At 32.8% G+C, this 27646-nt stretch overlaps 2 protein-coding genes and 2 long non-coding RNA genes across 5 annotated transcripts; 2 read left to right on the forward strand and 2 right to left on the reverse strand.

Annotated features, from left to right (window-relative positions):
• Positions 1–18: 18 nt before the first annotated feature.
• LOC145313203 (tubulin alpha chain-like) lies at positions 19–3357 on the reverse strand. The gene is made up of 3 exons (XM_080152495.1): positions 3117–3357; positions 2420–2756; positions 19–926 (listed from the first exon to the last, which is right to left on the reverse strand). The coding sequence occupies exons 1-3, from the start codon at positions 3302–3304 to the stop codon at positions 102–104; spliced, it is 1350 nt and encodes a 449-aa protein (XP_080008621.1). The 5' UTR covers positions 3305–3357; the 3' UTR covers positions 19–101.
• Positions 3324–9236, reverse strand: LOC145313198 (serrate RNA effector molecule homolog). 2 transcript variants are annotated; one of them, XM_080152490.1, is made up of 5 exons: positions 9082–9236; positions 8716–8833; positions 8219–8407; positions 7294–7671; positions 3324–4489 (listed from the first exon to the last, which is right to left on the reverse strand). In XM_080152490.1, the coding sequence occupies exons 1-5, from the start codon at positions 9165–9167 to the stop codon at positions 3449–3451; spliced, it is 1812 nt and encodes a 603-aa protein (XP_080008616.1). In that variant the 5' UTR covers positions 9168–9236; the 3' UTR covers positions 3324–3448. The 2 variants fall into 2 exon arrangements, with proteins under 2 accessions (XP_080008616.1, XP_080008617.1); XM_080152491.1 differs by having other exon boundaries at positions 9078–9207.
• Positions 9237–19661: 10425 nt separating this feature from the next.
• LOC145313192 (uncharacterized) lies at positions 19662–22469 on the forward strand. Its single transcript, XR_013877283.1, has 3 exons — positions 19662–20919; positions 21469–21615; positions 22398–22469. It is a non-coding gene; the product is annotated as an uncharacterized LOC145313192 (long non-coding RNA).
• A 545-nt stretch (positions 22470–23014) lies between these two features.
• Positions 23015–25673, forward strand: LOC145313193 (uncharacterized). Its single transcript, XR_013877284.1, has 2 exons — positions 23015–25159; positions 25497–25673. It is a non-coding gene; the product is annotated as an uncharacterized LOC145313193 (long non-coding RNA).
• Positions 25674–27646: the final 1973 nt, after the last annotated feature.

Consider the following 27646-nt stretch of genomic DNA (forward strand, 5'->3'; position numbering starts at 1 on the left):
GGAAAAAACTACTTACAATCTGAAATATATACATAAATGATTAAAAATCACAGGCACTTGTTAGTCATATAAAACATATAATACTGATTAGCTAATGGCACTTAATATTCATCGCCTTCTCCATCCTCAACGTCTCCAGAATCCATGCCAACCTCTTCATAATCCTTCTCAAGGGCAGCCATGTCCTCTCTGGCTTCAGAGAACTCTCCCTCCTCCATACCTTCTCCAACATACCAGTGCACGAAAGCCCTCTTGGCGTACATCAGATCAAACTTATGATCAAGCCTGGCCCAAGCTTCAGCAATGGCTGTAGTGTTGGATAACATGCACACAGCTCTCTGGACCTTGGCAAGATCACCTCCAGGAATAACTGTTGGTGGCTGGTAGTTGATACCAACCTTGAATCCAGTGGGACACCAGTCAACAAACTGGATGCTTCTCTTGGTCTTGATGGCAGCAATAGCAGCATTCACATCCTTGGGGACAACATCACCTCTGTACAGAAGGCAGCAAGCCATGTACTTGCCATGTCTGGGATCACACTTGACCATGGAGTTGGCAGGTTCGAAGCAGGCATTGGTGATCTCACCAACAGTCAAGCTCTCATGGTAGGCCTTCTCAGCTGAGATAATAGGAGCATAAGTCACCAGAGGGAAGTGGATTCTGGGATAAGGAACCAGATTTGTCTGGAACTCATTTAAATCAACATTCAGAGCTCCATCAAATCTCAGGGAGGCAGTGATTGAAGACACAATCTGGCTGATCAACCTGTTCAAGTTAGTGTAGGTTGGTCTCTCAACATCAAGGTTTCTTCTGCAGATATCATAGATGGCCTCGTTGTCAACCATGAAAGCAACATCAGAATGTTCAAGGGTAGAGTGGGCGCACAGTGTTGAGTTATAGGGTTCTACTACAGCTGTGGCAACCTAACAAAGAAATATTTCATTATTATTGATAGAAAAACAATTTCACTATTACAAGGGGGGGGGGGGGGGGATTTACTTATCGCACTAACAGTTTCTTTCGCGAACTTTCACAAAAACTAACCAACAACTCTCAGTCACTGATATAACAGCTGATTATTATTAAGCACATACTTAGATTGTGGTAAGAGTAAGCTTAACATGATAAATTGTTGCATGTATCAAATATCAAATACTCCCAACTCAGCAAGCATTATTTAGTTAAACATTATTAAGCGAAGCTTTTCTATAAATATATTTTTGACTGTCCGCACGTCATGAAGTAACGGTAAGCTCTAATAGTTAATTTTATAATGTTAGAATTGTCCTATCAACTTAACATGATTAATCCTGTTACTTTAAATTTCTTAAAATTTAACTTATTTTATCTATTGTGAGTTTACCCTTTATAATCCTATCTTTCTAAGTTTATGCACAAGTGCTAAATTAAGTATATCCGTCCAATATTAATTTTGCAATGACGATTACATTCAAAAGTAACTAATTTAGAGAAAAAGACATTAAGAGTAAGAAAAAGATAGTTACAAATCCTTGTACTAAAGTAACAGGATTTCTGTTTGTTTGTGTGTGTGTGTTTGTACCAAAGGATCTCGCTAACCGCTGAACCGATCGGGTTCTCCATAACAAGGTAGCTTCTCATAGGTCCCAGGAAGGTTTTTAACTATTTTGGGGGATGGTACTACAACTCTTCCAAGAAAAATAGCCCCTAGAAAAAAATTAACTCCGAAAAAAAATTTGACAATTTTTTTTAAACTTCAGACTCTCCTCTCAAGTGTCCCTAGAGGCCTCTAGGGGCATAGCCGCTAGTATTAAATATAGAGCGTATGCTTATAGCGAAATTCTTGAAATACTTACAGGGCTGTATATTCTGCACATTCCTTTTTCCCCCTTGCTACTTAAAAATTATCCCCTCCTAGTTTTTTCCGCCATTTTGGTAGGTTATCATTTTATTTTTGAATTATTTTCCCCTAACCACATTTTATCCCCCTTCCCATTAGCAAGGTCAATTTTGCAGAATATTTCATGCGCACGTTACGAATTTTGGGAAATATTTATGTACAAACAAATGTCTCTCCGCCTAGCTAACCTTTGAAGAATAATAAAAAGCTAACAGGTTGATTTTCAGATAAAACTGCTAGTTATATACACCGCTGAATCGATCGGGTTCTCCTTAATAGGGTAGCTTCTCATAGATCCCGGGAAGGTTTATAACTATTTTGAGGAGGGTACCACCACTATTTTGGAAGAGGGTACCACCACTCTTTCAAGAGAAATCACAAAAAATCGAAAAAAGTTTTATTTATAGAGACTCCTACGCAACATAGCTAGGAACTTAAATGCAACTTTTTTTTAAAACCTAACATTTAAAGTGCCACTACAGGCTTCTAGGGGGCGTAGCCGCTAGTATTTATAATACTCCATTAGTAAACAAGTACCTGTGGGGCAGGGTAGATACAGAATTCCAGTTTAGCCTTCTTTCCATAATCAACAGACAATCTCTCCATCAGTAGGGAGGTAAATCCAGATCCAGTACCTCCACCAAAAGAATGGAAAACCAAGAAACCTTGGAGGCCAGTGCACTGATCTGCCAGCTTCCTTATTCTGTCCAGAACCAGGTCAACAATCTCCTTGCCAACGGTGTAGTGGCCTCTGGCATAGTTGTTGGCAGCATCCTCCTTACCAGTCACCAGTTGTTCAGGGTGGAACAGCTGTCTATAGGTTCCAGTACGGATCTCGTCAACTACGGTTGGCTCCAGATCAACAAACACTGCTCTAAAACAGATTGTTCACATAGTCTCACTCCTTTTGTAAATATACCATAAATTAAGGATTGTAAGATTTACGAGTCACATAGGGATCATGCGAAGTTTTAATTTCTTATAAAATTGGTACCAAAATAATGGGGGTGAGGGTTTCAGCTAAATGCGGGGTCTAAAATGCAAAAGATTGTTTTACAGAGAAAGTAAAGACCCTGGAAGAATATTAGTTTCTTGATACGTCAATCATTAAAAGCTAGTTGCGCAATCATTTAACATATTCAAAAAGATTTGAGATTTAATTTAAAGTCTATTTTTTTACTAATAACGATAGCTGCATTGTAAGAAAAATTATATTTGTAAAAATTGAATTTACCTGGGCACATGTTTACCAGCACCTGTTTCAGAGAAGAAAGTGCTGAATGAATCATCTCCAGCTGCCGACTTGTCTGAAGGAAGCATACCATCAGGCTGAAGGCCATGTTCCAGACAGTACAGCTCCCAGCAGGCATTACCCATCTGGACTCCAGCCTGGCCAACATGAATAGAAATGCACTCTCTCATTGTTATTTGTACGTTTAAATCTGAAATTTTAATTGTGTATCAAATACCTTATTTGTATATATTTTTACAACTGAGATCATAAGAAAATTTTAAAAAATTCTTTGGCCAATCAATCAAAGTTTTAAGTAATAGAATTATTAGAATTTAATCAAAAATATCAGAAAATTCAACGTCACTATAATCAACAACAGATCTAGGATCCTTAACATCACTTGTAACAGCAATATTCCCCTTTTTATATCCCAACCTATCCCTTACATTTGTACTTCTTATATGCCTGTCGGGAACATTCTCAGTTAAACGGCTAAATACAGATCTATGTGGCATAGCTGCGGCAATGGGTGCAGCTACTGGCCTAGCAGTTGGCTTGGCAGGAGTCTTTGGTCTTTCCGGAAGAGCAGGACGTTTACGATCCTTTATATAGTTGTTGTAATATACAACTTCTTTCTTTACAGCCATTATTCCATCTTCATGTTTATTGATAATATGTTTCTTAGCAAACTCTACTCCCTTAAACTTCTTGCCGCATAACGAGCAGAGATGCTTATTATTGCCCAACTCTTGAATGTTAGTCTGAGAGAACATGTCAATGGCATCTTCTTCGCTTTTAGGCCCCAGTTCATGCATTTCATCCTGCGACATTTCTTTCCAACTTTCAGTCATCTCCTTAATCTTCTTGCAAAACTTATCTTTATAGTCCGTTATCTTATTTTCTGTTACAGTTGCACCAGACTTCATTGCTTCTCTAACATGAAATATGCCACATCTGTTAGGCATTTCTTCTTCTGTTATATAATGGGCATAGTTATACAGATCTAAACTATGAACTAGCCTGAGGTACAGAACAAGCCTGTCTAAAACCAAAGCCAATTCACTGTCATAATCTGGACTCCTGTCACCAGAATTGTTGTCAGCACAACCCAATAGTTCTTCCTCTTCAGCACTCATCTCCTCAACCAAATATTCTGCAATATTAACCAACAAAGGATTGGCACTCTTCGTAATACCCAGGATTTCATTTGGCTTCGTCTCAGGAAAAAGTCCCCATTTGGCATCCAACTTGTTAATGATCTGATTGGCCGCCTGGAGGCAAGTTCTCAGCACAGTTTTGTCATTGCACATCACATCCACAGTTCTAATACGTCGGGATAAATCTTTGTTCAATAAAGGCCCCATCTCGCTTTCCTAAAAAATATTTATCATAAAAACAATACACACAAAAAAAAATTACATACAGGTGAGTTATGAACAAAATGTCTATGTAGAGGTTGAAATAAAAATGAGATCATTCTGTTGCAAAGTTCTGCTTTGTTTGTCTTGTTATGGATAATAAACAAGCTTTCGGGGGGGGGGGGGGGAGGGAGGGACTAAGTAATATTACCTTAACCTCACACAAAATACTTTCATTATTCATATAAATGGTAGATCACCCCCCCCCCCTCAAATCTTTAGTGTCCCTAGAGACATTTAATGGAACAAAAAATTTCAATCTTTACAAGTCATGTATACGGTCGCACGGACATGACCTTATCAAATAGTAACTGTATTTAAAACAATATCGTGACATAAAAGATATTTAGTTAAAGATTATTTTGTGTACATATCTAATTCTTAACATTACCAAATAAAAATATTTTATTCGCAGGGATGAAAAATAAAGGGGGTGGGGGGGGGGAAGTTTTGACACATTTGCGTAAACCTGGCACCTAGGTTTTATCTTTGGACTAAGAGGATAGGTTATTAATGATAAAATCATTCTTATATGATGAATTTCACGAAGTTTTAAGATTTTTATGATAGGCCTCCAGGTTCCGGAGCTCCAGGCCTCCAGGTTCCGGAGCTCTAGGCCTACAGGTGAAATTGAAAAAAAAAATAATCTAAGTTACAGGTCAACTTATAGAACAAAAAATGCATCTTTTTTAATATTATGCACATTTTGTTTTATAAGTTGATTTGTAACTTTATTTGTAATTTTTTTTTCATTTTCACCTGTACAGAGACCACCTGGAGGCCTGGAGCTCCGGAACCTGGAGGCCTATCCAAAAATCTTAAAACTTCGTGAAATTCATCATATAAGAATGATTTTATCATTGATAACCTATCCTCTCAGTCCAAAGACAAAGCCTAGGTGCCAGGTTTACGCAAATGTGTCAAAACTCCCCCCCCCCCTTAATTCATAGCACAGCTTATAAGATAAAAGTAAAGTTAATAGAGCAATAAAAATTCTTTGATAACTCAACAAATAAACTTCCGAACAGAGTTGACATTCGTTAATTTACTTAATAAAAAATCTCGTTTACAAAAACTTAAAAATCTAAATTCATTAAAATATTTAACTTTCAAGAGAATAGAATTATGAGTCACCCTGTAGCACAAGTAACGTTACAAATATGAGCAACTAATATGCTACTAAGCTAGGATGCAAGTATTAATGTTTCTCGTATTCATTCGAATCCGGTGGATAGAAACCGGTTCTCATCCATACGAAAAAACTATGTCTAGCATCGTATTATATCCAGCTTTCTACGATTATAAAATTGTACAATCATAAGATTAAAATCAGTTCTTTTAGCCGGTGCCTTCGGCACCTTGGGTAAAAAAACTAGTTTTAATCTTATATTTGTACAATCTATATCCGCGGAAAGCCGTTTATAATACGATGCGAGAAATAACTATTACATTTGTCCTTGTTAAAAATGAATGTGTTAGATCACGCAATCTTTAAAAACATGAAGTTAATTTGAAATTTTGAAGAATATTATGCGCTACTGCTGAACTGAGTCACACTTATCAACTAACTCAGAATTACAACTTATTCACGTTAATATGTATATTGTATAACGACAAGTGTTATCAATTTTCTAGGCAAACAAAAACTTGAGGTCTACTTTGTTAACCCTTTTAAGGCGTTTTAGTTGTGTACTTTGCAATATCAATCCTTTTCTTAAAAGTTTTAAGTTTCGTTTATGTTACATTAGATCCCGTAAACTGCTTGAAAATCACAGCTCCATTTCCAGATAAGTTTTATCAGTGAGATATGAGGCTATAATATATTGCATGGGAGGGGGGGGGGGGGAGTAATGGATGCCCATGCAGTTTTTTTAAACACAGACATGCAGATACACCTCCCCCGATCAACTCAAAGGGTGAATCTAACTCCATGAGAAAATCTTAAATTTAAATATAAGGGGGGAGGGGGTTAGTGCAACCATCTCGTAATTAATGATTAAATGGCACCTAGAATTCTAATTTCGAACTGAAATGAAATGTTTTTGAGCGACAAAAAGTATTTATGTGGAGATAGGTTTCGTGACTAATCCAGCAGCAATTAGCCGTTACTTTTCATACTTTTTATTCGATTTAGGGAAAATAGACCTACCAAGGATTATTCATGCAAAATTTCAGATCGAAATTCGAAATCTAAGTGCCATTTAATCATCGATTACGAGATGGTTGCAATGACTCCCCCAAATGATATTTTGCCTGGTTAATATGCATAAAACAGAAAGAAAAAGCTTTCAAAGTGAGAAGGTAAGGGGGCCGGAGAGGGGGGGGGCACGGCTGTCGAATCTTTGCAATACGGACAATTTGTATGACTTTGGGAGTACTAAAGCGTCCGACAAACAAAACCACAGGGAAATAAATATTTACGCAAATCAACTTGTTGCATTTGGATGACTGAGGGGAATATAATTGACAGAGGGTTAAATAACAAGAAAATTAGTTTCCTTCAGTAAAAACGTTATGTATAAAATTAGCATCTAAACTATTGTTAAATTATTCATGAAAAAAAAGACTAGTAAAAACTAAAAATGAGTATCTTATAAGAATTAAAGACGAACATTTGAGTTAGCTAAGAAAAAGATAAATTTACTCTCATTAATTCTTATCTGTTCATTAACAAATCCTAGTTTTAAAGTAGCTGTGCAGATCAGAAAAATGTTATTAATGTAAACAAACGAGAGCAAAAAATAAAAAAAAAATCCTACCTTCAGTCTAACATTTGAAAGATTGAAGCAAATCTCCTTAATCTTGGCATCTCTTTTGAAGCTTGCCCAACCACGTCGCTTCCACTTGGTATCCGGACTTGGATCCGACAGGCAGAGTCGTAAATAACCAGGATATTTGTTCAATACACTAAGCAGCTCTTCTCTCTTTATTTCCGGATGGACAGAATTAAAATAAATGCTTCTGGTCTTGCATAAATTCTCGCGCAGTGGATCATCAGGTTCCAGAAGTAGGCCTTCACGGTCTGGGTCTTCAAGATGGGCCACAAAGGAATCCAAAAGAAGTTCAATTTTCTGAGCATTGTCGGATTGGAGAGTGATATCGTCTATGATGCCCTCGTTATAAAAGTTCATGAAAACCTAAATTCATAATACCTTATTAGAACATTCAAAGATAATTTAAACAGGTTTAATTTATGGGCAGTCATGCACGGGATTTAGGGATAAGCTATTTTAGTAAAAAATAAGTAATCATCTTATGTAAAAACTGTAAACTTTAAGCGTAACAAATTGGGTAGGGAGGGGGGGGGGGGGATAAAGAGGGGGAAAATTAAACTAGATTGGAAAATATACATCCCTGCGTTAATTTACTTTTCCTGGTATCCCTGTAAATTTCATAACTTGCATGCATTACTTATAAATATTAATAAAATTCATAATTTATAAATGCTCTTCATATGGTTGTATACAAGACCAAACGTTTCAGTATTATCAAGTCTCTATCGCCCACGTTAAATAAAAACGCCCTTAAGAACAAGAAAATAATAAATGTACCATTAACACACCCACGCATGTTCCTACCAGCTGATTAAGTTTGAACATTTGTTCATTTCACATGTTGGTAGGTACCAAAACTATGTTGACAAAAATACGCCAAAATAAATAACAAAAATACAGCAAAAATTACCTTTAATCTATTTTGGATTGAGTTCTTAGTGGAAGCAGAGCTCGTCTCCAGATGGTCCGGATGATATTTATCTCTCATCCATTCTTCCTCCTTGTGGGCCACAAAGAACTCGTTAATCTGCTGTCTGTTGAACTCTTTCTTGTACTCTGCAAACTTTATAAGGGCTTCGTCGTCTGTTATACTATCATCCTAAAAAAAAGTACATATTCTCAAACTAACGAGAGGTAATATTTTTTTGATGACAGACGTATTATAATAGCAAAATTTCCAGAAGAACATTTAATAGGTACAAAACGGACATATTGGTTTTCATGGAGGGTATTTCAAAAATTTTACAATTTACATCTCACATTAATTTCTATCAATTCAATGAGTAAAACCTATGATTAAGTAATGTATGTGGAATTGATTTAGGTAAATTATAATACCATAATAAATAAAACTGTCCTTACGGCTTCCCATAGGATAAAGTTGTAAAATAGAATTAGTTTAATAACCTGTTCTGTAAGAAATGCCTTGAATGACATCATAGCTGGCCTGTATTCTCCCCGGGCCGCAGTTCTTTCATTCTCAAGGCTTGGGTCTTCAAATTCTTTAACATCGGGGTCAAAATCTCTAAATATTTACAAATTTTAATAAAAACAAAAAACCACCAAATAAATGTGCGAATCAACAGCAAACACTTGGATGGTAATGGTTAAACTGTACCGATGTAATTAAAATAAAAAAAACAAGGATTTTGATTATTATATGTAAAAATTGTTGAAATCAAATCACAATAGGAAAGTAAAATAAAAAAGAAACAATTTGAACGATTGGGTATATATTAATCAGCTGAAAAAAACCGAAATTGTATTACCTACCTTGGAGGGGCTATCCTCGGTCGCTTATATCTCTCCCCGTGCCCATCCTCATACCCGTACGAACGTTTATATCCGTCATAACTCATATTTCACTTCTCTGCAATTTTAAATATATACAGCATGACCCTCAAAAAAGTATTTTTAAGCATATGCAGCCCTTATTTCTCAATGAATTATAAAAAAATGCTTATGTCCTTGTTCTCCATAGTATTCCACATAAGTAGATATAAAAATATTTTTTTTACCTCCATTAACACCGGAGATTTTTAGAGCTAAAGTTTTGAAAAAGTGACTGAGAAAAAGAATTTTTTTTTGTTTCTCTTATTTTTTGGATGGTTATATTATGTTTTTCTGGCAACTGAATAATGATACACAAAGAAAAACAAGTTAACTAATTATTTCTTTTTTATTCCACCAAAAAATATAAATTTTTAATGGCAAAAAATACTACTGAATGAATTGATTATTTGCAAATTTTAGGTTATTTATTAACCCTTATTTGAGAAAAGGATTAATTATGACAGTTGCTCCGCCTACTTTTCTGACATCTCAATAATTTAATAGGGGGTTAATTAAGCTTTTTAGACAAAAAAATCATTATGTTTTAATTTTATTTTCTTTATAACTTTTTTGTTATTAAAGTTAGGATTGTGAAACAAAAACAATTTTCCTGCTATATTCATAAAGATTTATTTGGTTTTTTAATCTTAAACAATTTTGCCTAATAAGTAAGTTTTTCAAAATATCATTAAACTAAAAAGACTCAAAAAATATGTGTAAAAAAATGCTTTTTACTCAAAAACTAAATTTTTTATTTCATTTTTGTATAAAGTTTCTGCTAGTAACAAAAATAAAAGGATTTCTACCTTAATTTTGCTAAAAAAGTCGTTTCATGTTAAAAGTTACTTTTTCCTCAGTCACTTTTTCAAAACTTTAGCTCTAAAAATCTCCGGTGTTAATGGAGGTAAAAAAAATATTTTTATATCTACTTATGTGGAATACTATGGAGAACAAGGACATATGCATTTTTTTTATAATTCATTGAGAAATAAGGGCTGCAGATGCTTAAAAATACTTTTTTGAGGGTCATGCTGTAGAACTTTAATAAAAAAACCACATATAATTTTTTTTAATGAAATAGCGGGTCATGGAAAGAAAACAAAGTTGCGAGTTTCGTCGCGTTTTCACAGTAGCTTTCAAAAGGTTATCTTAGGTAAAGATAGGCAAGTATTAATGATTGTCCCGCAGGATTCGAGCCCCCCGCAGGGGCTAGAAATAGGAGAAAGGCTACTGTAAAAAACGAAACCCGACACTTCGTTTTCTTTCAGTGATCCAAAATAACTTGTTGAAACTTCTAAGATTTTTTTTTGGGGGGGGGGGAATAGGGGATATACCAATAAACCCAGAAAAATCGGAAATTTAATTCCGACGCTTTCACGTAAATAAGGGAGACACAGAATTTGGAGAAACCATTATTTTAAAGGTCTTTAGGGCAAATTGAGAGAAAACATAACAAATTCTTTTAATGGTGAAAAATTAAATGGCAAGATATATGTGCTTTTATTGCAGTCATTAAAATATTGAAAAACATTTGAGCGATTAAAATGCAAACGTTTGTTTAAAATTCTTTCATAGAAAAGCTTTTACGCAACAAGTGGTTTAAGTGAAAACTTTAAAATTGTTAAATAAACGTGGTTAAAACGAATTTAAATATGCATGTATTAATCATTAATTTAAAACAAAATATCAATATGAAAGTACTTACTACACACATGACTCATTTAAAACGTTGCAAAAAGTGCTTAATAACCACACCTTATACATATGTATATAAGTATAGAATTTAAACAATAAATTAAATAGGTTTAATCCACAAGGGTTAAAACAATGAAAATTTATCAGACTTTTAATTTTAGTATCTTGATAGTACATTCTATTCGAGATAAATCCACTAACTGTAAGAAACACGCGAGATAGATTAAGATCCAAGGACCACACAAAGAATCCTTTCAATTTTATTTAGAAACACACATATTAGATATTTACTTCAAATCTTGACGGTTTAATGTAATATTCACCAACTGTTCTTACAACCACTGCCTAGCCCACATTCCAGAGAAGAATGGGGACCAGTTGTATAGCCTTGTGCACGGCCGGGATCAGCTGAGGAACCGTTCAAAGAGAATCCAAAACTCGCGGCTTTTCGGTTTAAACGTGACGTCAAGTTGGCGGCAACCAATCAGAATCAACCTTCTAAATTGTAAGGGTTGCCGGAAAGTTTTCAAAAATAAAATACCCTGAAATTCATCGTGTTTTTTATTGACATTTGATGTTTTTCAATCATTGAAATATATCAAATAAATTCATATGAGTTACATTTTATAATCAGAGCAATTTTGCACAAGTAAATTATGTAATATATTCATAATAAAAGAAAAAGTTACCTCCCTGTCAAATTTTGTTTGGCAACTTTGAAACCTGTTGTCCAATAGAAATCAAGACCGGCTTAAACTAACCAATAAGATTCAAATTTCTAATTTAGGGCCAATAGGATATAAAAAAGGACCGTTGAATTCATTTTTAACAATGACATTTTATTTTATTATTTTAGATTTATTTTTTGGAAGATTTTTTTTTAATTTGCGCAATTTTAAGATATTGATTCAAGAATTTTATTATAAAAAAATATTTATGATTATAAAATTTTATATTCTAAATATATAATAATTTCAAAAATATTATTTCTTTAGATAATGAAACAAACTTTTTTGTTTACTTATAATTTGTAAATTTTTATGGATTTATGTCTTTGATTTTGAATGGAATGACCTCGGACCGTCCTTTCTTCAACGGTAAAATTGATATTTGAGCCTGTATTTTACTTTCATATTTATTATAGTAAACCACACATGTTAATGGAACGTATTTTTAGATTAAAACAAAAATTGGAATAAACTATGAATTATTTATGTGCTCATTAAATTACATTCCAAATAATTTAAAAATTAAATAATTAATGAAGAAAATCGTTATTTTCGGTAAAGACGACATTTTCTAGTTATGCGCACGAATGCCGCTTACATTTTTCAAAATTGCAAATATTTAAATTTATGTAAACAAAACATGATTGCCTATTTGACAATTGATGCTTAATTAAGTATGTAGTGTAGATTGAATTAGGTCTATAATATTCCAAGTTCGCCTGAGAGAAATTGCCACATGAAAATAATAAGCCCTCAGTTAAGAAAAGTTTTGATTTTAACTTTGTAGGAAGTAACTGAGAGTAAAAAATACGGACGGACCGAGCCATAAGATTATCTTTTAAAACTTTTTTATACAACTGATCAACAAAAGCATTAGCATATCATTATATACTTTTGTTATGACCGCTATGACGTACTCTTCTGAGCAACCCCCCCCCCCCCCCCCACAGCCCTTAAAATAAATATTGTTACCATAAATATTTCGTTTTCCATATCATGTGCACTCTGTACATATTATGATATTCAAAGCAAGCAATTATAGTTATTAGGCAAAATACAATCTGCTACATCAATAGGCTTTTGAAGGCATTTGATGAAGTTAAAGTGGGGAACTTTGACCCTTGACTCCGATATTGTGTGTGTGTAACCGTCAGTCTGTCTGTATTCATGTACAGAAGGATCTTGTTAAGCACTGAACCGATCTCTTTCTGATGTCCAACGTTGCTTCTTATGGGTCCTGGAATGAATTTTATCTATTTTGGGGAGGGTAACACAACCCTTCCAAGAGAAATGGACCCTTGAAAGAAGACTCCGCCCGCTCCTACCTTAATTGCCTCTAAAGGCCTGAAGAGCGTAGCCACTGTTATTTATTTTAAAGTAACAGGATGGTTGTCTGTTATGACCAGTAGACTGGCCCAAAAAAACATGAATTTTTAAATCTTTACCATATCAATTTGTGGATACCTTGAAGTTTTTACCGTCTCATATGTAGACCTTTTCGTAAAAACTAGACCTCTCTACAATGAAAATTGATCTCAAAATTTCAATCTTAAGCTTTAAATCAAAAACTTCATTTTTTCATGATTTTAACAAGAAATAATTTAAGAACTGCCAACCTAAATTAATGTAACAAGAGTTCAATTATGAAGCAATTATAAAAAGTAGGCAGAACTGCCATTCCTGCCGAATAATTCCGAAAAACGTCTAAAAACATTGTTTTATTTAAATTGATAATTTGTGTAAGAAATTGAACTAAAACAGTAGCTATTAGTCTTATGAGAAGAGAAATGATGAAAAACTATAAAAAATATACATTTTAAAGACATAAAATAGGAAAAAGTGCTTTTAACAAATTTCATGGCTCAGACATTGTCGCCAATAAAGAGACAATTTACTTAAATAAAAAATTAAATGAAGGTAAAAAAATATGTAATATAGGTACTTATTCTCATATTCAACTTTAAAAAAAGCATACTAATAAAAAAATTAATATTGCAAAAAATAATTTGATTGTTTTTTATTAAACCAGGAGTAAAGAGTAAGACTTATCTTTAATTATTTTTCTTCAATGATTTTGCAGTATGAATTAGCTTTCCCAAATTATTGTAATTGTACATAAATAAATTTTTATACTTTCTTTCTTCATATGTTTATTCCTGGTGATTTTAATATTTTATTTTAATGTTTGTAAACAGACAGAAAATTTGATGTTTTGCTTTATATCTGGAGTAACAGTTAGGGAGTTGAATCCATTTTTATAGAAGCAGAACTATAATCTATGATTATGGTTTGGACCCTCTAAAACTGTAATCTACCCTTCCACTTTCCCCTCTCTTGGTGAAGATATCTTCAACGCCGATACGATTTTTGAAATATAAGATTCCACTTTCAATAGAGGCAAAACTGAAATCATATATTCATGTTTACATATCAGCGTATTCATAAACATTGATTTCCTTATTTATATCGACATAATAGTAATGTATCATTCTACTTTCAATAGAGACAAAACTGGAATGATACATTCAAGATAACATATCATGTATTTAAATCGACATGGTAGAAATGGTACATATTAGTTAGTTTTTTTTATATTTTTATTAGTTTGAAGTTTTTAAGAAAAAAAGGACCTAAAAATAAAGGTTGCTAACACTTAACAATCAGGCCCATTTCCGGACCTTAATCGTTCAACGCTCCCCCCCCCCCCCATATCATCTGGGCTCCTATTAGAGTTAGATGGCAAAAAAAATTGTGCATGTTCCCTGTTAAATAATAAATTTCCGACTTTAAGTGAGACAAAGTCATTTTTCGCTTACTTCACCCTTTCATTTAACAACTTAATTTTTTAAGGTCAATTAAAATGTTAAATGGATGTAATTTCCTTATTTTTGAAGCTAGAACAATTTTTTCAGAAAATGTTTATCTTAAAGTAAAATTTATATTAGAAATCTCAAAACATAAATTTTCTTATTCGTTGGCTTAACAACTTTGGAGACATTTACTGAATTTTGATTGGTTGGTTTAACCACTACTATCATACAAAGTTGAACGATGTCTGCCTGTCTGTCTGTCCGTCCATCCATCTGTCCCTTAAGATCTCGGTAACAACTGAACTGATCAGATTCTACTCTTCAGGGTATATACCTATTGGTCCTGTTGTGGTTTTAAGCTATTTTCTTGGGAGGTGGGACAACCCTAACCCCCCCAAAAATGAAAATTCCCCCCCCCCAAAAAAAAAATAAAATTCTGGTGATGCCCATACTAAGAAGGTAATTTTAGTCCAATGTTCCCTACCTCCCTGGGTACAATTAAAGTTGTCTACAGGGAGGGAAAAAGGGACGAAAAATTAAATAAATTCTGTCTATAATAACATGAGAAGACATAATGAGAAGGACAGTAGCACACTGTAATCATTATCAGAAAGTCTTGAATGTCCATTTAAAACATTTAACGAAGCTTTTTATATTAAGAGTTATAACAATATAAATTGATAAGATACATACAAAATGTTATTGCTTCTAAGCGACGTTTTCACAAAAAGGGTTGGTAGAAGTCTGTATGTCTAAAAAAAATCCCTCTTATGGTTTGCAGGTTTCTATAACTATGTCTTTTTAATATGTTAACTGTCAGCAAAATAAGGGAGGGTTTAAATTTCAGTAGTACCCAAAGTTTTATAAACATTTGTTGGATTTATAAATTTGTTTACTTTTATTTAATCTTAATTGGTTGATGAAAACTGGCATTGTCAAAACTAAACAGCCAAGATTAGTTGTTTATTGCATCTGTTTTTCCAGTTTTGTTAGTCCCAAAGGGGCGAAGGCCCAGTCTAACAAAACTGGTGTTCATATTACAACTTTTTACTTTACTATTTGTAGAAAAATGTCTATAATATAATACAATACATGGTTTCAAGTATGGATTAGGCGGGTCTGATCCAGCAGATATTAATTGGTTTCGTAGCCATACTGGAAAATCATAAAAAATCATGGCCAGAATGATGGACAGACAGAAAAGTGAATTGTAGAGTACCATCGCATTTTATTCTTTCTTAGTTAGTATTTGTATCCAGAGAAGGAGGAGACAATTGACTGCTTATTACAATAGTACACAAAGTTTTACAATAACGTTTTCTTATTCGTAAGCTTTGGGGATTTTTACTGAATTTTGATTGGTTGATTAAATTGTGTTTATAAACGTTTGAACCACTAATTTTAATCTACAGAAGGGGTTATTTAGTGCGTCATCATTATGGATGTGCATTAATTTATCGGCCATTGTCTTATCTCTTTAAATTCCTGATATGTTTCATAATTTTATTTGTTAGCTTTGCCTAAAGGGACTGTGAACGAGAAAATTTCTCATCAGATTATCAAACCTTAACATCATCTCATTAATATAATCTCAAATATAGGGCAAAACTGTCTCTCGTTTCCTTAAAAAACGGCTTTTTCTGACGATTTTTACTATGTTTGGGGAAAAAATTTCTGGACTATATAAATGTGCAGTTAATTGTCTTTTTTTCCTTCTATAGCTAAACCTAAACTTTTTGACATAGTTCTCTATTTTTCCTAACGGTTTTCATTACATTAAGTTTTAAGTCTTAAGTATGTGTTATCTATATTACAAAGTAGCTTGATGTTTGTCTGTCCGTCCGTCCGTCCGTCTGAAGCTTAAGATCTCGGTAACCAATGAACGATTGGATTCTACTCTTCAGGGTATATACCTATTGCTCCTGTGGTAGTTTTAAGCTATTTTCTTGGGAGGTGGGACATCCCAAACCCCCCCAAAAATGAAAATTTCCCCCAAAAGAAAAAAATTTAAAATTTTTTTTTTATGTTTTTATATATTCTTATATTTTTTTATATTTCTTTTATATTTCTTTTATGCTTTTTTATACTTTTGTATACTTAATTTTTTTTTCGTTTTAAATTTCTTTTCTTCTTTTAAACTTTGTTTTATCAAATTAAAAAGATTGAGAAACCTTACTTCTCCTGTAGGGGCAAAGCCCTAAAAAGGCTAATAACAAATTTTTTTTTAAAACATTAAAAAAGAGAAAAAATTTGAAGGTTTAAAAAAATATAAATCAATATAAATAAATATAAAAAGTTTTAAAGAGTTATAAAATACAGAAAACAAAAAAAATGTAAACAAATTTTTAAAATTCTCCATTGAAACTTTAGGTAAAAAAGCCCCTAGAGGCTAGGGGTGAAGCCACTAGTCTATAGTACAAAGTAGTTTGATGTCTGTCTGTCCGTCTGAAGCTTAAGATCTCAGTAACCGCTGAACCAATTGGGCTCTACTTTTCAGGGTTTATACCTTCTGGTCCTGTGATGGTTTTAAGCTATTTTCCTGGGGGGTGGGACACCCCCAATCTCTCCAAAAACTAAAAAACCACCCCCCCACAAAAAAAATTTATTTACATTATTTATAAAATCTTAGTAACTGCTGAACAGATTGGGCTCTACTTTTCTGGGAATATGCCTACGGTTCCTCCGGTGGTTTTAAGCTATTTTCTAGGAGGGTGGGACACCCCAACGGGCCAACCCCCCTAAAAATAAAAAAAATCCCCATTTCCAATTTTTTTTTTTTTTGTAAACAAAAACCAGTAATTGGGTTGGGGGAATCCCACTGCACCATGGGGCGAAGCCCCCATGAACCCTCCCCCCCCCTAAAAAATTATTGAGCTTTTTGTAATTTTATCGTCAGTCGCCTGTGGCTTGTGGTGCAGAACTATGATTCTGTTCACCGGTTGCCATGCTAGACTAATGAGGCTTATGTCTCCACTTACCCTACCTCCCACCCCTCCCTTCCTTCCTGTCCAACATAATAATATTTTACAGAAATAAATTATTTTGTTGTTGGGAGGGAGGGTACCCAAATTTTTAAAATTGATAAAAAAAAATAAAAAAAAGAGGAAATTACCAAGGAAACACCCAAATTTGTTTGGTATTTTTTTTGAAATATAAAGATATCTTAAAACTGATTGATTGGGCTTGTAAAGGAACCATTTGAGTATCTTTGGTCGAAAAAGGTCTGATTTGTGAGCATTTTTGACCAAAATGTGGCCAAATAATGTTGAAACATATAAAAAGGTAGCACACTTTAAATACTCAGTCATTTATAGTAAAAATGGCTTATATAATTTTGAAGTGAAGAAAAAGGAGGAGGAGTAATAATTAATCCCTTCCTGTAAGCAATTTAAGAAAAAATTAAGATTTGACTGATATAAGCCAAATAAGCAATGTTTTTCATTGATTACCTGTAAGTAATTTATCAAAAATAGCATAATTTGTTATATAAGCCAAATAAATAATAATTTTCATTGATTGCTTATATGTAACTAGCAGCTTCGCCCCTAGCCTCTAGGGGCTTTGCCCCAAGAGATAATAAAAAAAAGTACTACTGGTGCTGCTCATAGTCTAATGTGTTCCCAAGAAAATTATTTTTTTTTTTGGGGGGGGGAATTTTCATTTTTGTTGGGGTTGGGGGTGTCCCACCACCACAAGAAAATAGCTTAAAACCACCACATGACTAATATGTATATACCCTGAAGAGTAGAATCCAATCGGTTCAGTAGTTACCTAGATCTTAAGGAACAGACGGACAGACAGATGGACAGACAGATGGACAGATAATTTATCCAAAAAAAGAAGCATGATTTTGTTTATTAGCAAAATAAGCAGTAATCTTGATTGAATGCTTATAAATAAGTTATCAAAAAATAGCATGATTTGGTATATAAGACAAATAAGCAATGATTTTCATTGTTAGCTTCAAAGAAGAAAAAGTATAAGATAGAATCCATGTAGAAGATTTTGCCTAGCTAGCTTGAAAAAAATTGGAACTTTTGACAGACCCTAAAGTTCATCTAGCTTTTAGTAAAATTGCATGATTACATACATTATCTAAGTTACCAGCAATAAAGAAAGATTGCTGGCCAAATTGACTTAAACCTCAGCTTTATCACCAAATGAATTTCTGTTTCTCCTAGAAATTCATGTTTATTAAAGAAAGCTTTAACTTTAAAGTTGTACCATGAAAACCTTTTGAAAAAAAAAACTATGTTAGAAAAAGGGTCTTCAACTAAAAGACTTGCTTTTGCTGTGCTGTGGCAATGTTTACATGATTGAGATCTTCAATGAATTTCTGGGTGTCTGAAGAACTGAAACAATCAAATTGCTTTGAATTTATACACTATCCAAAAAAATTTTACTTGCTTAGATCAAATATAAATCAAAAGTTGCTTTTTGATTCAACCATATCTGGAACAAGAACTTATAGATGCTGTAGGTTGGGGCTTATTGCCATCAAACATACCAGCTTCAGTATAATTATTCCAGTTAAAGTCTTGTGAAAGTATAGTAGAACACACAGAATCTATACCTCCATATATTAAGATTTATATTCCCACACTGTTTTTGTTTTTAAGTGGAAAGCTTTACAATAGTTTAATATAGAAGAGAACTTTAAATAAGAAAAAGTTACTTGTAGTAAAGGCAAATTAATACCCTTAAAGGAACCATGCAAGAAATAAACCACTTTAAAGGAAGCCTGCAAGAAATACAGCGCTCTAACTGCTGAAAGACTGCCACAAGTAGACCCCATACACAAAATTTGAAGCCTTAAGCTTCAATAACAAAAAAGTTATTGACCTTCTAAAATGGCATTTTGTGTTACATGAAATTTTTGAAAGAATTTTAATGCTTCTATGAAAATTTTTAAAAATTAACTACGTTGCCGAGAAGCAAAATTAAAATCCCATCTTTGTCATATTTTTAGGTTGCCAGTAACCATACATATTTTGTTTAGCATTTGAGTTATAATTTTTATGTATAACCGAGAAAAAATTCATTATTTTTACATCAAATTGATAGAGTTTAGCAATAACCGTTAAAATCCCTACTTACGCGCTAGGTGGTGATGTGTATCTGAAGCTGTAGTTTTTTTAACCAATAAAAATATGTCGACGATTTAAAACAAAAAAATAATTATTTTTTTAAAACTGCAGAGGTTAGTTGTCAACAAAAAAGACTTATTTGATATTTAATTTCGTCGGCTTTAATATTATACAAAGAATATCTAAAAAAAAACACAATAATATTTACACAACAACAAACAGCTGATTTCATATCATTATGGCGTCGTAAACTATTTTAAAATTGTGATAAAGTAGTTTTATTTTAGTTATTAAGTAAATATTTCGACTTGAAAATAACTGGGTTGCAATTTTAGGGAGGGATAGGACAGCAGTATAAAATGGTAGTTTTATAATTCAATTTCTTATAATAGTGATCGATCGATGCTGGTACTTTTTGTAGTTCAATTAATTCTTAATTTATTGCATTCTTTCTAAAGTGTATTAAATTTCATTCAATAATCTAATCGTATACTGTTATCTCCCATACAAGATTCCTGGTTATTATTATTAATTTCATTATTTACAATGAATATTAGCATTACCTATTTTAAAAGCGAAGCTTTTTAGATCAAGCAGGGTTTGTCCGACGTCCGTACGTGTGTCTGTCCGTCCGTCCGAGGAAATATTTTTCTTCCCTTCCATGCCCTTTCGAATTTATAGTCCCTATATGATATGGGCTATTTTTCAGCCTTTCCATATCCCTACAAATATAGAGTCCCTAAATATGCTAGTGACGCAGCCACTAGTGCTTATAAATCTATCTATCATTTGACATATAACGTAATTTCTGCTTTCATTGGTCATGTCACTTAAAGAGATTCTTAGGTCATGCCAATTAAATTAAAAATAATACAGAGGATCTCTTAAATGTTTAATTTCGATTACTAAACCATTTGTTAGCCGTATTATCATTTGTTTTCATCAAAAATCGTCCAAAATATCGTTGTTAAAAATTATGAAATAAATAGTTGGACGTAATAATATCTACTATTTTAGAGTACTATTAGAAATCTTAACATTATTAAAATTCTTAAATTTATTTAGTGTTAGATAAAGTATTTTTCAGAATTTATTTCTCATGTCAATTATAAGTCAAGTGAGATGGCCGAAGGTGATGGGGTTGGGGGGTGAATATACTTTACTAGTTGTTAGTCTAAAATGTGGTGTGTTACAGTTCATATACTAAGAATATCCTAAAGTTAAAAATATAGCTAAAACATCTTTTTTTTGTCGCTATTGGGGGCTTCGGCTTGTTAGCAAAGACAAATTTTGACTAATATATAATAATGTGTTGGAAACTAATGTTTTGTCCCATGAATGTTTTCAAATTAAATCGATGACGGGTGTAACATTCCCATATCCTAAAAATACTAATATTTAAATTTCAGAGTTAGAATGAATACACACAATGATTTTCCTTCAACGGGTCTATTTTAGGTATATATCATTCATAATCTTATTTTTTATGAAAGCATAGCTTTTTATAGTAAGGGTCGGTTTATCCGTAACAGATAGCCCATTTATTTAAGCATTGACACACACACACACAACTGTCGACTTCAAACTTGCAATGATTGCAATAACAGTTAGGTAGAATCTGGGAAGCATTGCAACTCTATACTAAGGGGGGGGGGGGATGGAACCATCTCGTAATCAATGCGCAAATGGCACTTAGAATCCGAATTTTGTTGCCGTTAGCCGTTACTTTTGCAGCTATTTGTTCGATTTAGGGAAAATAGACCTAACAAGGATTATTCAAGCCAGGTTTCATAACAAAATTCGAATCCTAAGTGCCAATATTTGCACATAGATTAAGAGTTGGTTGCATTAAAAACACCCCTTATCAGAAAGTCAATAAGTCTATTTAAAACTAAAATCAAGTTTATCCATGAACTTAAACGATTGCTAAAAGCTGTGAGTAATAATTTCTTTTTTATTTTACTCTTCAATTTGTTATTTAATTATTTAGAATTTTTATCTTTTCAGCCTATGCCAGCTGCCAAACTCTGAGAGGTGAAACCCCTGTGGATGTTAAATAGGAACAAAAGTTGGGACGCCAGTGGTTGTGAGAGAAGAAAGAGGTGCTGGGGTGCGTCGTGACAAAATAATTAAGTTTCCTCAAATTCTTAAAAGGTAATGTAACGGGATTGTCCTAAGGTTTTTTTTATGTACCTAAATTTACTTACTGATATCTTACAAAATAGAATGATGTCTGTTTATCTGTTCAACCGCTGCGCTGCACCGAGTAGGCTTTTTTAGGTGAATTCCCCTTAGTCCAAGCAATGTTTTACACAATTTTCTTCTTTCTAGAAAAAAAATAATTTAAGGACTTAAGGCGAAGGTACAAGTGCTATTGTATCCTAATAGCGACTGCCCCTCCCCCCCCCCCTTGCATGTAAGAACTCTGAAAGTAAAGAGGGAGGGAGAGACAGGAAAAATAGCCTAAAACCACCCTAAGACTTAAATCTCAATATGAATCAGTATAATAAAAATCCCGGACTTATTTGAAGGTTTCCTAAGCTTTTTTTCTGTTAAGATTTCATTAACAACTGAACCGATTGATTTCTACATTGTAGATAAGCTTCATATGTATGTCGTATCACTACTAGGGAATCACCCTAAAAATTGAAGAAAAAAATTCACCTAATTGGTCATATCATAGTTATTTCTCACATCGTATTATAGACAGCTTTCCGCAGATCATAAATGAAAAAAATATAAGATTAAAACCAGTTTTGAACCCCAGGGGTCGAAGGCCTGGCTAACAAATCTGGTATTCATTTTATGTTTTTTATTTTAATAATCGTGGAAAATTGATTTTTTCTGTATAGCTGAGAACCAGTTCTAATCTAGCAGACATTAATCAGTTTTCAATTTTCAGACCTTATTTGACTAAAGTATATACTTAATTTCAGGACACGTATATACGAAAGAACAGGAAAGGAGAGTGACATAATTCTTATTCTCATAACTCGTCACTCAAGGAACAAACTAGATGCTATTTCATTTTCTTCCATGTTGTTTTATATATAATTAGTGGCTTCGCCCCTAGAGATTATGGACATATTTATCTCTAACTTATAATTTGTTTTGTAAAAAATGCAGGATGTTTATCTGCACAAGATTAATTTTTTTCCTCGGCTGCAAATCATTTTCTCCCCCACCCACTGATTTTTTTTCCTTAGGAGGGTTGAAAAAGGAAAAATGTTTTTAGTACTCTTAATTTTATTCACTTTTGTTACCCCTCCCACATATTTTTCTGTTTTTTAAACTAATACTGACGATATAAGATTATTATGTAGGTATTAAGTTTTCAGAGCAAAACATAATAAATCAATATTTTTTGGGGTTCTATTATTTTCTACATGAAACTACTTGAATAAGCTTTCGTTTTATATTTTGAGTTTATTTTTTGTTGAATCATATAAAATTTTAAAAAAGCTTTTTTGTTTTGTTTTTGTAAATTACCTAAGCAAATTTTAATTTAAAACATTTTTTATGTACAAATAACATCTAATTTGTCTTAACAGGAAATGTGTAATTAAACGAACAGTAAGATTTTAAAGATCCTTCGCCGGAACCGCCTGTTCAAACTAAATCCTTGGAGTAGATATTTAACAAGTCAATCCCTGACCTATACTGGAAGTCTTTATCCCAAGAGGTTATTGCTAAGAATGAGTAGGCATGAAACCGTCGCCTAATGGCTGCTGGAGTTATGCCCGAAAGATGCAGCAGTAGACATCCCTAGCCTAACAATATCGGTTAGCAGCGCTTGAAAAAAAAACACAACATTAATTTTTTGGGTATATTCAGTGATTTTAACCATGTTGCAATCTATCGATAAAAAATAAAAACCATTCAGACATATTTTGTGACAAAACATAATTTTATTTCAGACTGGCCTTTTTTGTTATCATAATTTAAATAGTAAAAAATCTTTAAATTATACCTAATTATCTTTGCATCCGCTTTGCATATCTAGAATTAATTCAACTAAAATAAAGGGGAGGGGGGCAATATAACCATCTCGTAATCAGTGTGCAAATATCCTTGGTAGGTCTATTTCCCTAAATTGAACAAAAAGTAACAGCTAAAGGCTCATTAATTCAAGCTAAATGATACCAAAAAAATTTTTTAGATTTCTAGTACCAGTCCCTTTCCCGTTTGGATCGGCCTATATGGTGTAGGGCTTGTGAGGGATTTGTACTGAAAATAGCAACAACAACAAAAAGACTGTACGGCTTAGGTATCAGCCGTTAGCCGTTACTTTTCAAAGGGTGGAGGCGGAAGTGACACTTTTTGTAACCAAAACTAAGAATCAAAGGAACTTCAGGGGTATAAAAATTTTTAAAATTACTAAGAGGAGAACGCTGGATATTATTTTGAAAAAAAAAAGGTTATCTCAGATGATTGAAAATTGTTTAGCTACTTTAGCGAGAAATGCAAAAAAATTTCAGTGGGTAATGGCGGTAGCAGTGTTTCACCCGCCATTTCTTAACAGTTCCATATTGTACCTCTTAAAAGCAACTGCCATGCTGAATCTCAGAGCTGTAACTCTTTATTTAGATGAGTTCCTTTGACTTTTAGTTGTGGTTTCTAAAAGTGTCAATTCAGCCCCCTCCCTTTACTCATCCTAAGTTTCATAATGAAATTCGGATTCTATATGCCATTGCACACTGATTACGAGATGGTTGCATTAATTCCGCCTCCCCCTTTATAATGCTATTTAGATTTTCTGTGGGTTAAATATATATTATCTTCGATTTATAACAATTCTATACCTAAATTTTAATTTAACATTTCATAACTCCTTTAAAATCTCAAACATCTTTGTTTTGAATTTTTTTTGGGGGGGGGAGGGGGGGGGGGTTGATATTCCGTTTCTTGGCTTTTCCAGATAAGAACAATGCCTAAAATTATTATTTTAAGTAAACAGATTAAGAGAAAATTTTTATGTTATAAGACTGATGAACATTTATAACTTAAATCAAATGAAATTCATATTCATAATAAGTTCGTTAAAAAAAAACAAGAATAAGTAATATTATTCTGAATTAAACAAGAATGTAAAAATCAAGAATTATGCACCTTTTTGTTGTTATTTGTAGATACTCTGTTTATATTTTATTAAACTTGTAGCATATGATTTCTTCTCATTTATTATCCATTGGTGGAAATTTTGTTTTCAAATACTGTAAATTGCTTTTAGCTGACATAATTCAATATTGAAATTTCTATCTGAAGTGCTGGAAAACTTTCAAATTGTCATCTACCTTAAATGTAATTTAAGAAGCCTATAACTTTTTGGACCATGGAAAAATAACAAAGTAGCAGGTTTCGTAGGTTATTTAGGTTAAGTTAGGTAAATCTTAATGATTGCCCTGCAGGATTAGGAAAATTGTTCTCCCAGGGTGAATGTCCCCGCAGGGGCTAGAAATAGGAGAAAAGCTACTGTGAAAATACAATAAAATTCGGGTTTTTTTTCCATCATCCATTTTTTTGTTTTTTAAGCTGAAGGCTTCACATTTGGGATTTTGGGTCTACTTGTGGCAGTCATTAATCAGTTGAGCGGTGTATTCCTTGCAAGCTTCCTTTATGCCAAAATAAACTTCAGTTCGGGCGCCGTTACTTGAATGTTCTGTATTTTTCCTCATAATAGCAATTTCAATGCAAAGGGGTAGTTTCACGAAATGCATTTGAACTTAATTTAGTTAACCGCATATTTTTTTCTGGTTAATTGGTTAAACTGCATTTATATGGCATATAATTGAAAGAATTTTAATTTTCTACCACGTAGTTTTTAAAATATCAAGACTTGAAAATTGTCTTTTTGAATTTCATATATCACAAAAAGACGATTTTCAAGTCTTATTATTTTCAAAACTACGTGGTAGAAAATTGAAATTCTTTCAAATATATGCCATATAAAAATAGTTTAACCCATTAACTAGCAAAAAATATGCGGTTCACTAAATTAAGTTCAAATGCATTTCATGAAACTAATTTTAATGAAGTTTTTAAATATTACATTCACATGATTTATGGCAAAGCGGCATTGGTGACCACCCCCATCCATATATGTTTGTTCTATATATTCCCATCACTGTTATGTATATTTTTGCAATGTAATTTATAATCAAGTTATGTTTAAAGTTTACATGAAATGAATAAATTTTTTTTACATACAGTAACATTGTATTAAGTTTTTTTATGATTGATATGTTTCAGTGGCGAAGCTACTCTATAATTCCAAATGTCTTTCAGTCTGTTAGACATGGATAGGGGGAAACGTGATTTACTCGGCTCCTATAAAATATAAAATGTGTGCAAAAAAATGCGGACATTTTTAAAATTGAAATTGCGCGGCTTGTGTTAATAGTAGAAAAATGTTACGCATATCGTTGGAACCGATAGGAAGTCTATTTTTTGAAAAGATTAGATCGATTCTTCTGCTACGTATAGTTACGGAGCTAGGTGTTAAAATGTCCAAACTGATGTAAAACTTGACTTGTAAGTAAATTTTAAAATATAACAAAAAATTAGAGAAGATATTTAGCAAAAAGAGATGCCTACATTTTATAATTTCAAATTGCGCGGCTAGTGTTAGTAGTAGAAAAATATTATGCATACTGTTAGAACCGCTATGAACTGTATTTTTGGAAATATAAGAAAGGTTTTTGTGGTACAAATAATCTAGGAGCTAGGTGGTAAAATGTCCCAAAATTTACTCGCAATTCAAGTTTTAAGTCATTTTAACACGTAGCTCTTAAACTATGCGTAGCAGAGGAATCGTTTTTATATTTCCTCCTAACGGTTCTAACGATATGCGTAACATTTTTCTACTATTAACATAAGCCGCGCAATTTCAATTTAAAAAACGTCCGCATTTTTTTTGCACACCCGTTAGAGGGCTAAAAGGGGACTAGGCATGAACGAGAGCAAGTGATTTTAAGCACCTTCCAGCATTGACCCTTGTTTTTTTAATATGCTAGGTTTAAGCTTAATATTGTGTTATCGACTAAAGAAATTAAGTTTTACCATGGTTTTATATGAAAAAAAAACTATGAAATAATGAGCATTTTTAATTAGATATCATCGAATGTTTTGTTGAGTTCAAACTGTTGTTTCAAAAAGTTTTGACACAAAAGAATATCATTTCAAAAAATTGTAAATATAGAAAAAGGGGTGGTAAATTGAAATTTTGTAAACAGCTTAATTAAGGTACTTTCATAATTTACAGAATTAGATGATATTGCACAAAAAAATGCACTGGCCCCTTTTTTGATAAGCATAATTAACTATAAAACACCCATAGCGGTTGGACTGCTTTTTAAAAGTAGGAAATGATTATTGTGCTATGAGCCTATGAAACATCATAAATAAACAAGGATGCCATCATGCATAAGTAGCCAAGCTCACAAATAGGAAAAGAGTTTATCAACAGACAGACAAACAAAGTAAGTATTAAGAGGATATGTATTAGGGTTTAGAATCATCACAATAAAATTCAATTGGTTATTTAAAATAAAAAAAAATAACACATTTCTCTTACTTAAATGTGAGTCCTCCGGGACTAATGGACCATTAAATTAAATAGGTAGGTAGTAGATATTCATTTTACACCGAAATTCCTGTTTAAAAAATCAGCCTTTCTGAAAAGTCTATCTTAGATACCTATACGATAAGCATATAATTCGTCTTGTTACGTGCAAAACTTTTTGCTAGTAGGGTGGTTGTAAATAGATGAAATGATAAGAACTGGAAGGAAAAGCTCTCAATTTTAGGGCAGTTAAGACACCCAACTCTTGCACGATTCTAATGTTTCCAAGAATAGAACAGACCAAGTGAATTATAGTTTAGATTCTCATACAGCTAACTTACAGAAATACAGATGAACTTGTAGAAAAGTGAATAAATAGCTTTGTTAGGTTGAATTTTGTTAATAATAATTAATAGAATTATTGGCTTGGTCTAAGAAATTTTAAAACTTTTGATCATTGACGAAACAAATAAATCCTTAAATCTACATCGTAATAGTTACGATCTAGGTAATGAGGTCGTAAAAGTAGTTATAAATCTTTCTCGTATTTATTCGAATCCGGTGGATAGGAACCAGTTCTCATTCATACGAAAAAACTATGTCTAGCACCGTATTATAACCAGT

Source organism: Acartia tonsa, chromosome 3 (assembly GCF_053477335.1).
Source record: "Acartia tonsa isolate MP-2025a chromosome 3, ASM5347733v1, whole genome shotgun sequence".
NCBI classification, from domain to species: domain Eukaryota; kingdom Metazoa; phylum Arthropoda; class Copepoda; order Calanoida; family Acartiidae; genus Acartia; species Acartia tonsa.

What these genes read in the sequence shown, in the direction of transcription:
- LOC145313198 (XM_080152490.1), bottom strand. Translation starts at nt 9,167, where the DNA reads ATGAGTTATGACGGATATAAACGTTCGTACGGGTATGAGGATGGGCAC. An exon ending in CCGAGGATAGCCCCTCCAAG is followed by an intron (nt 8,834 to 9,081) that starts GTAGGTAATACA and finishes GTAAATATTTAG; the next exon opens with AGATTTTGACCCCGATGTTA. An exon ending in AGGCATTTCTTACAGAACAG is followed by an intron (nt 8,408 to 8,715) that starts GTTATTAAACTA and finishes ACTTTTTTTTAG; the next exon opens with GATGATAGTATAACAGACGA.
- LOC145313203 (XM_080152495.1), bottom strand. Translation starts at nt 3,304, where the DNA reads ATGAGAGAGTGCATTTCTATTCATGTTGGCCAGGCTGGAGTCCAGATG. An exon ending in GCTGGTAAACATGTGCCCAG is followed by an intron (nt 2,757 to 3,116) that starts GTAAATTCAATT and finishes AATCTGTTTTAG; the next exon opens with AGCAGTGTTTGTTGATCTGG. An exon ending in GTATCTACCCTGCCCCACAG is followed by an intron (nt 927 to 2,419) that starts GTACTTGTTTAC and finishes TTTCTTTGTTAG; the next exon opens with GTTGCCACAGCTGTAGTAGA.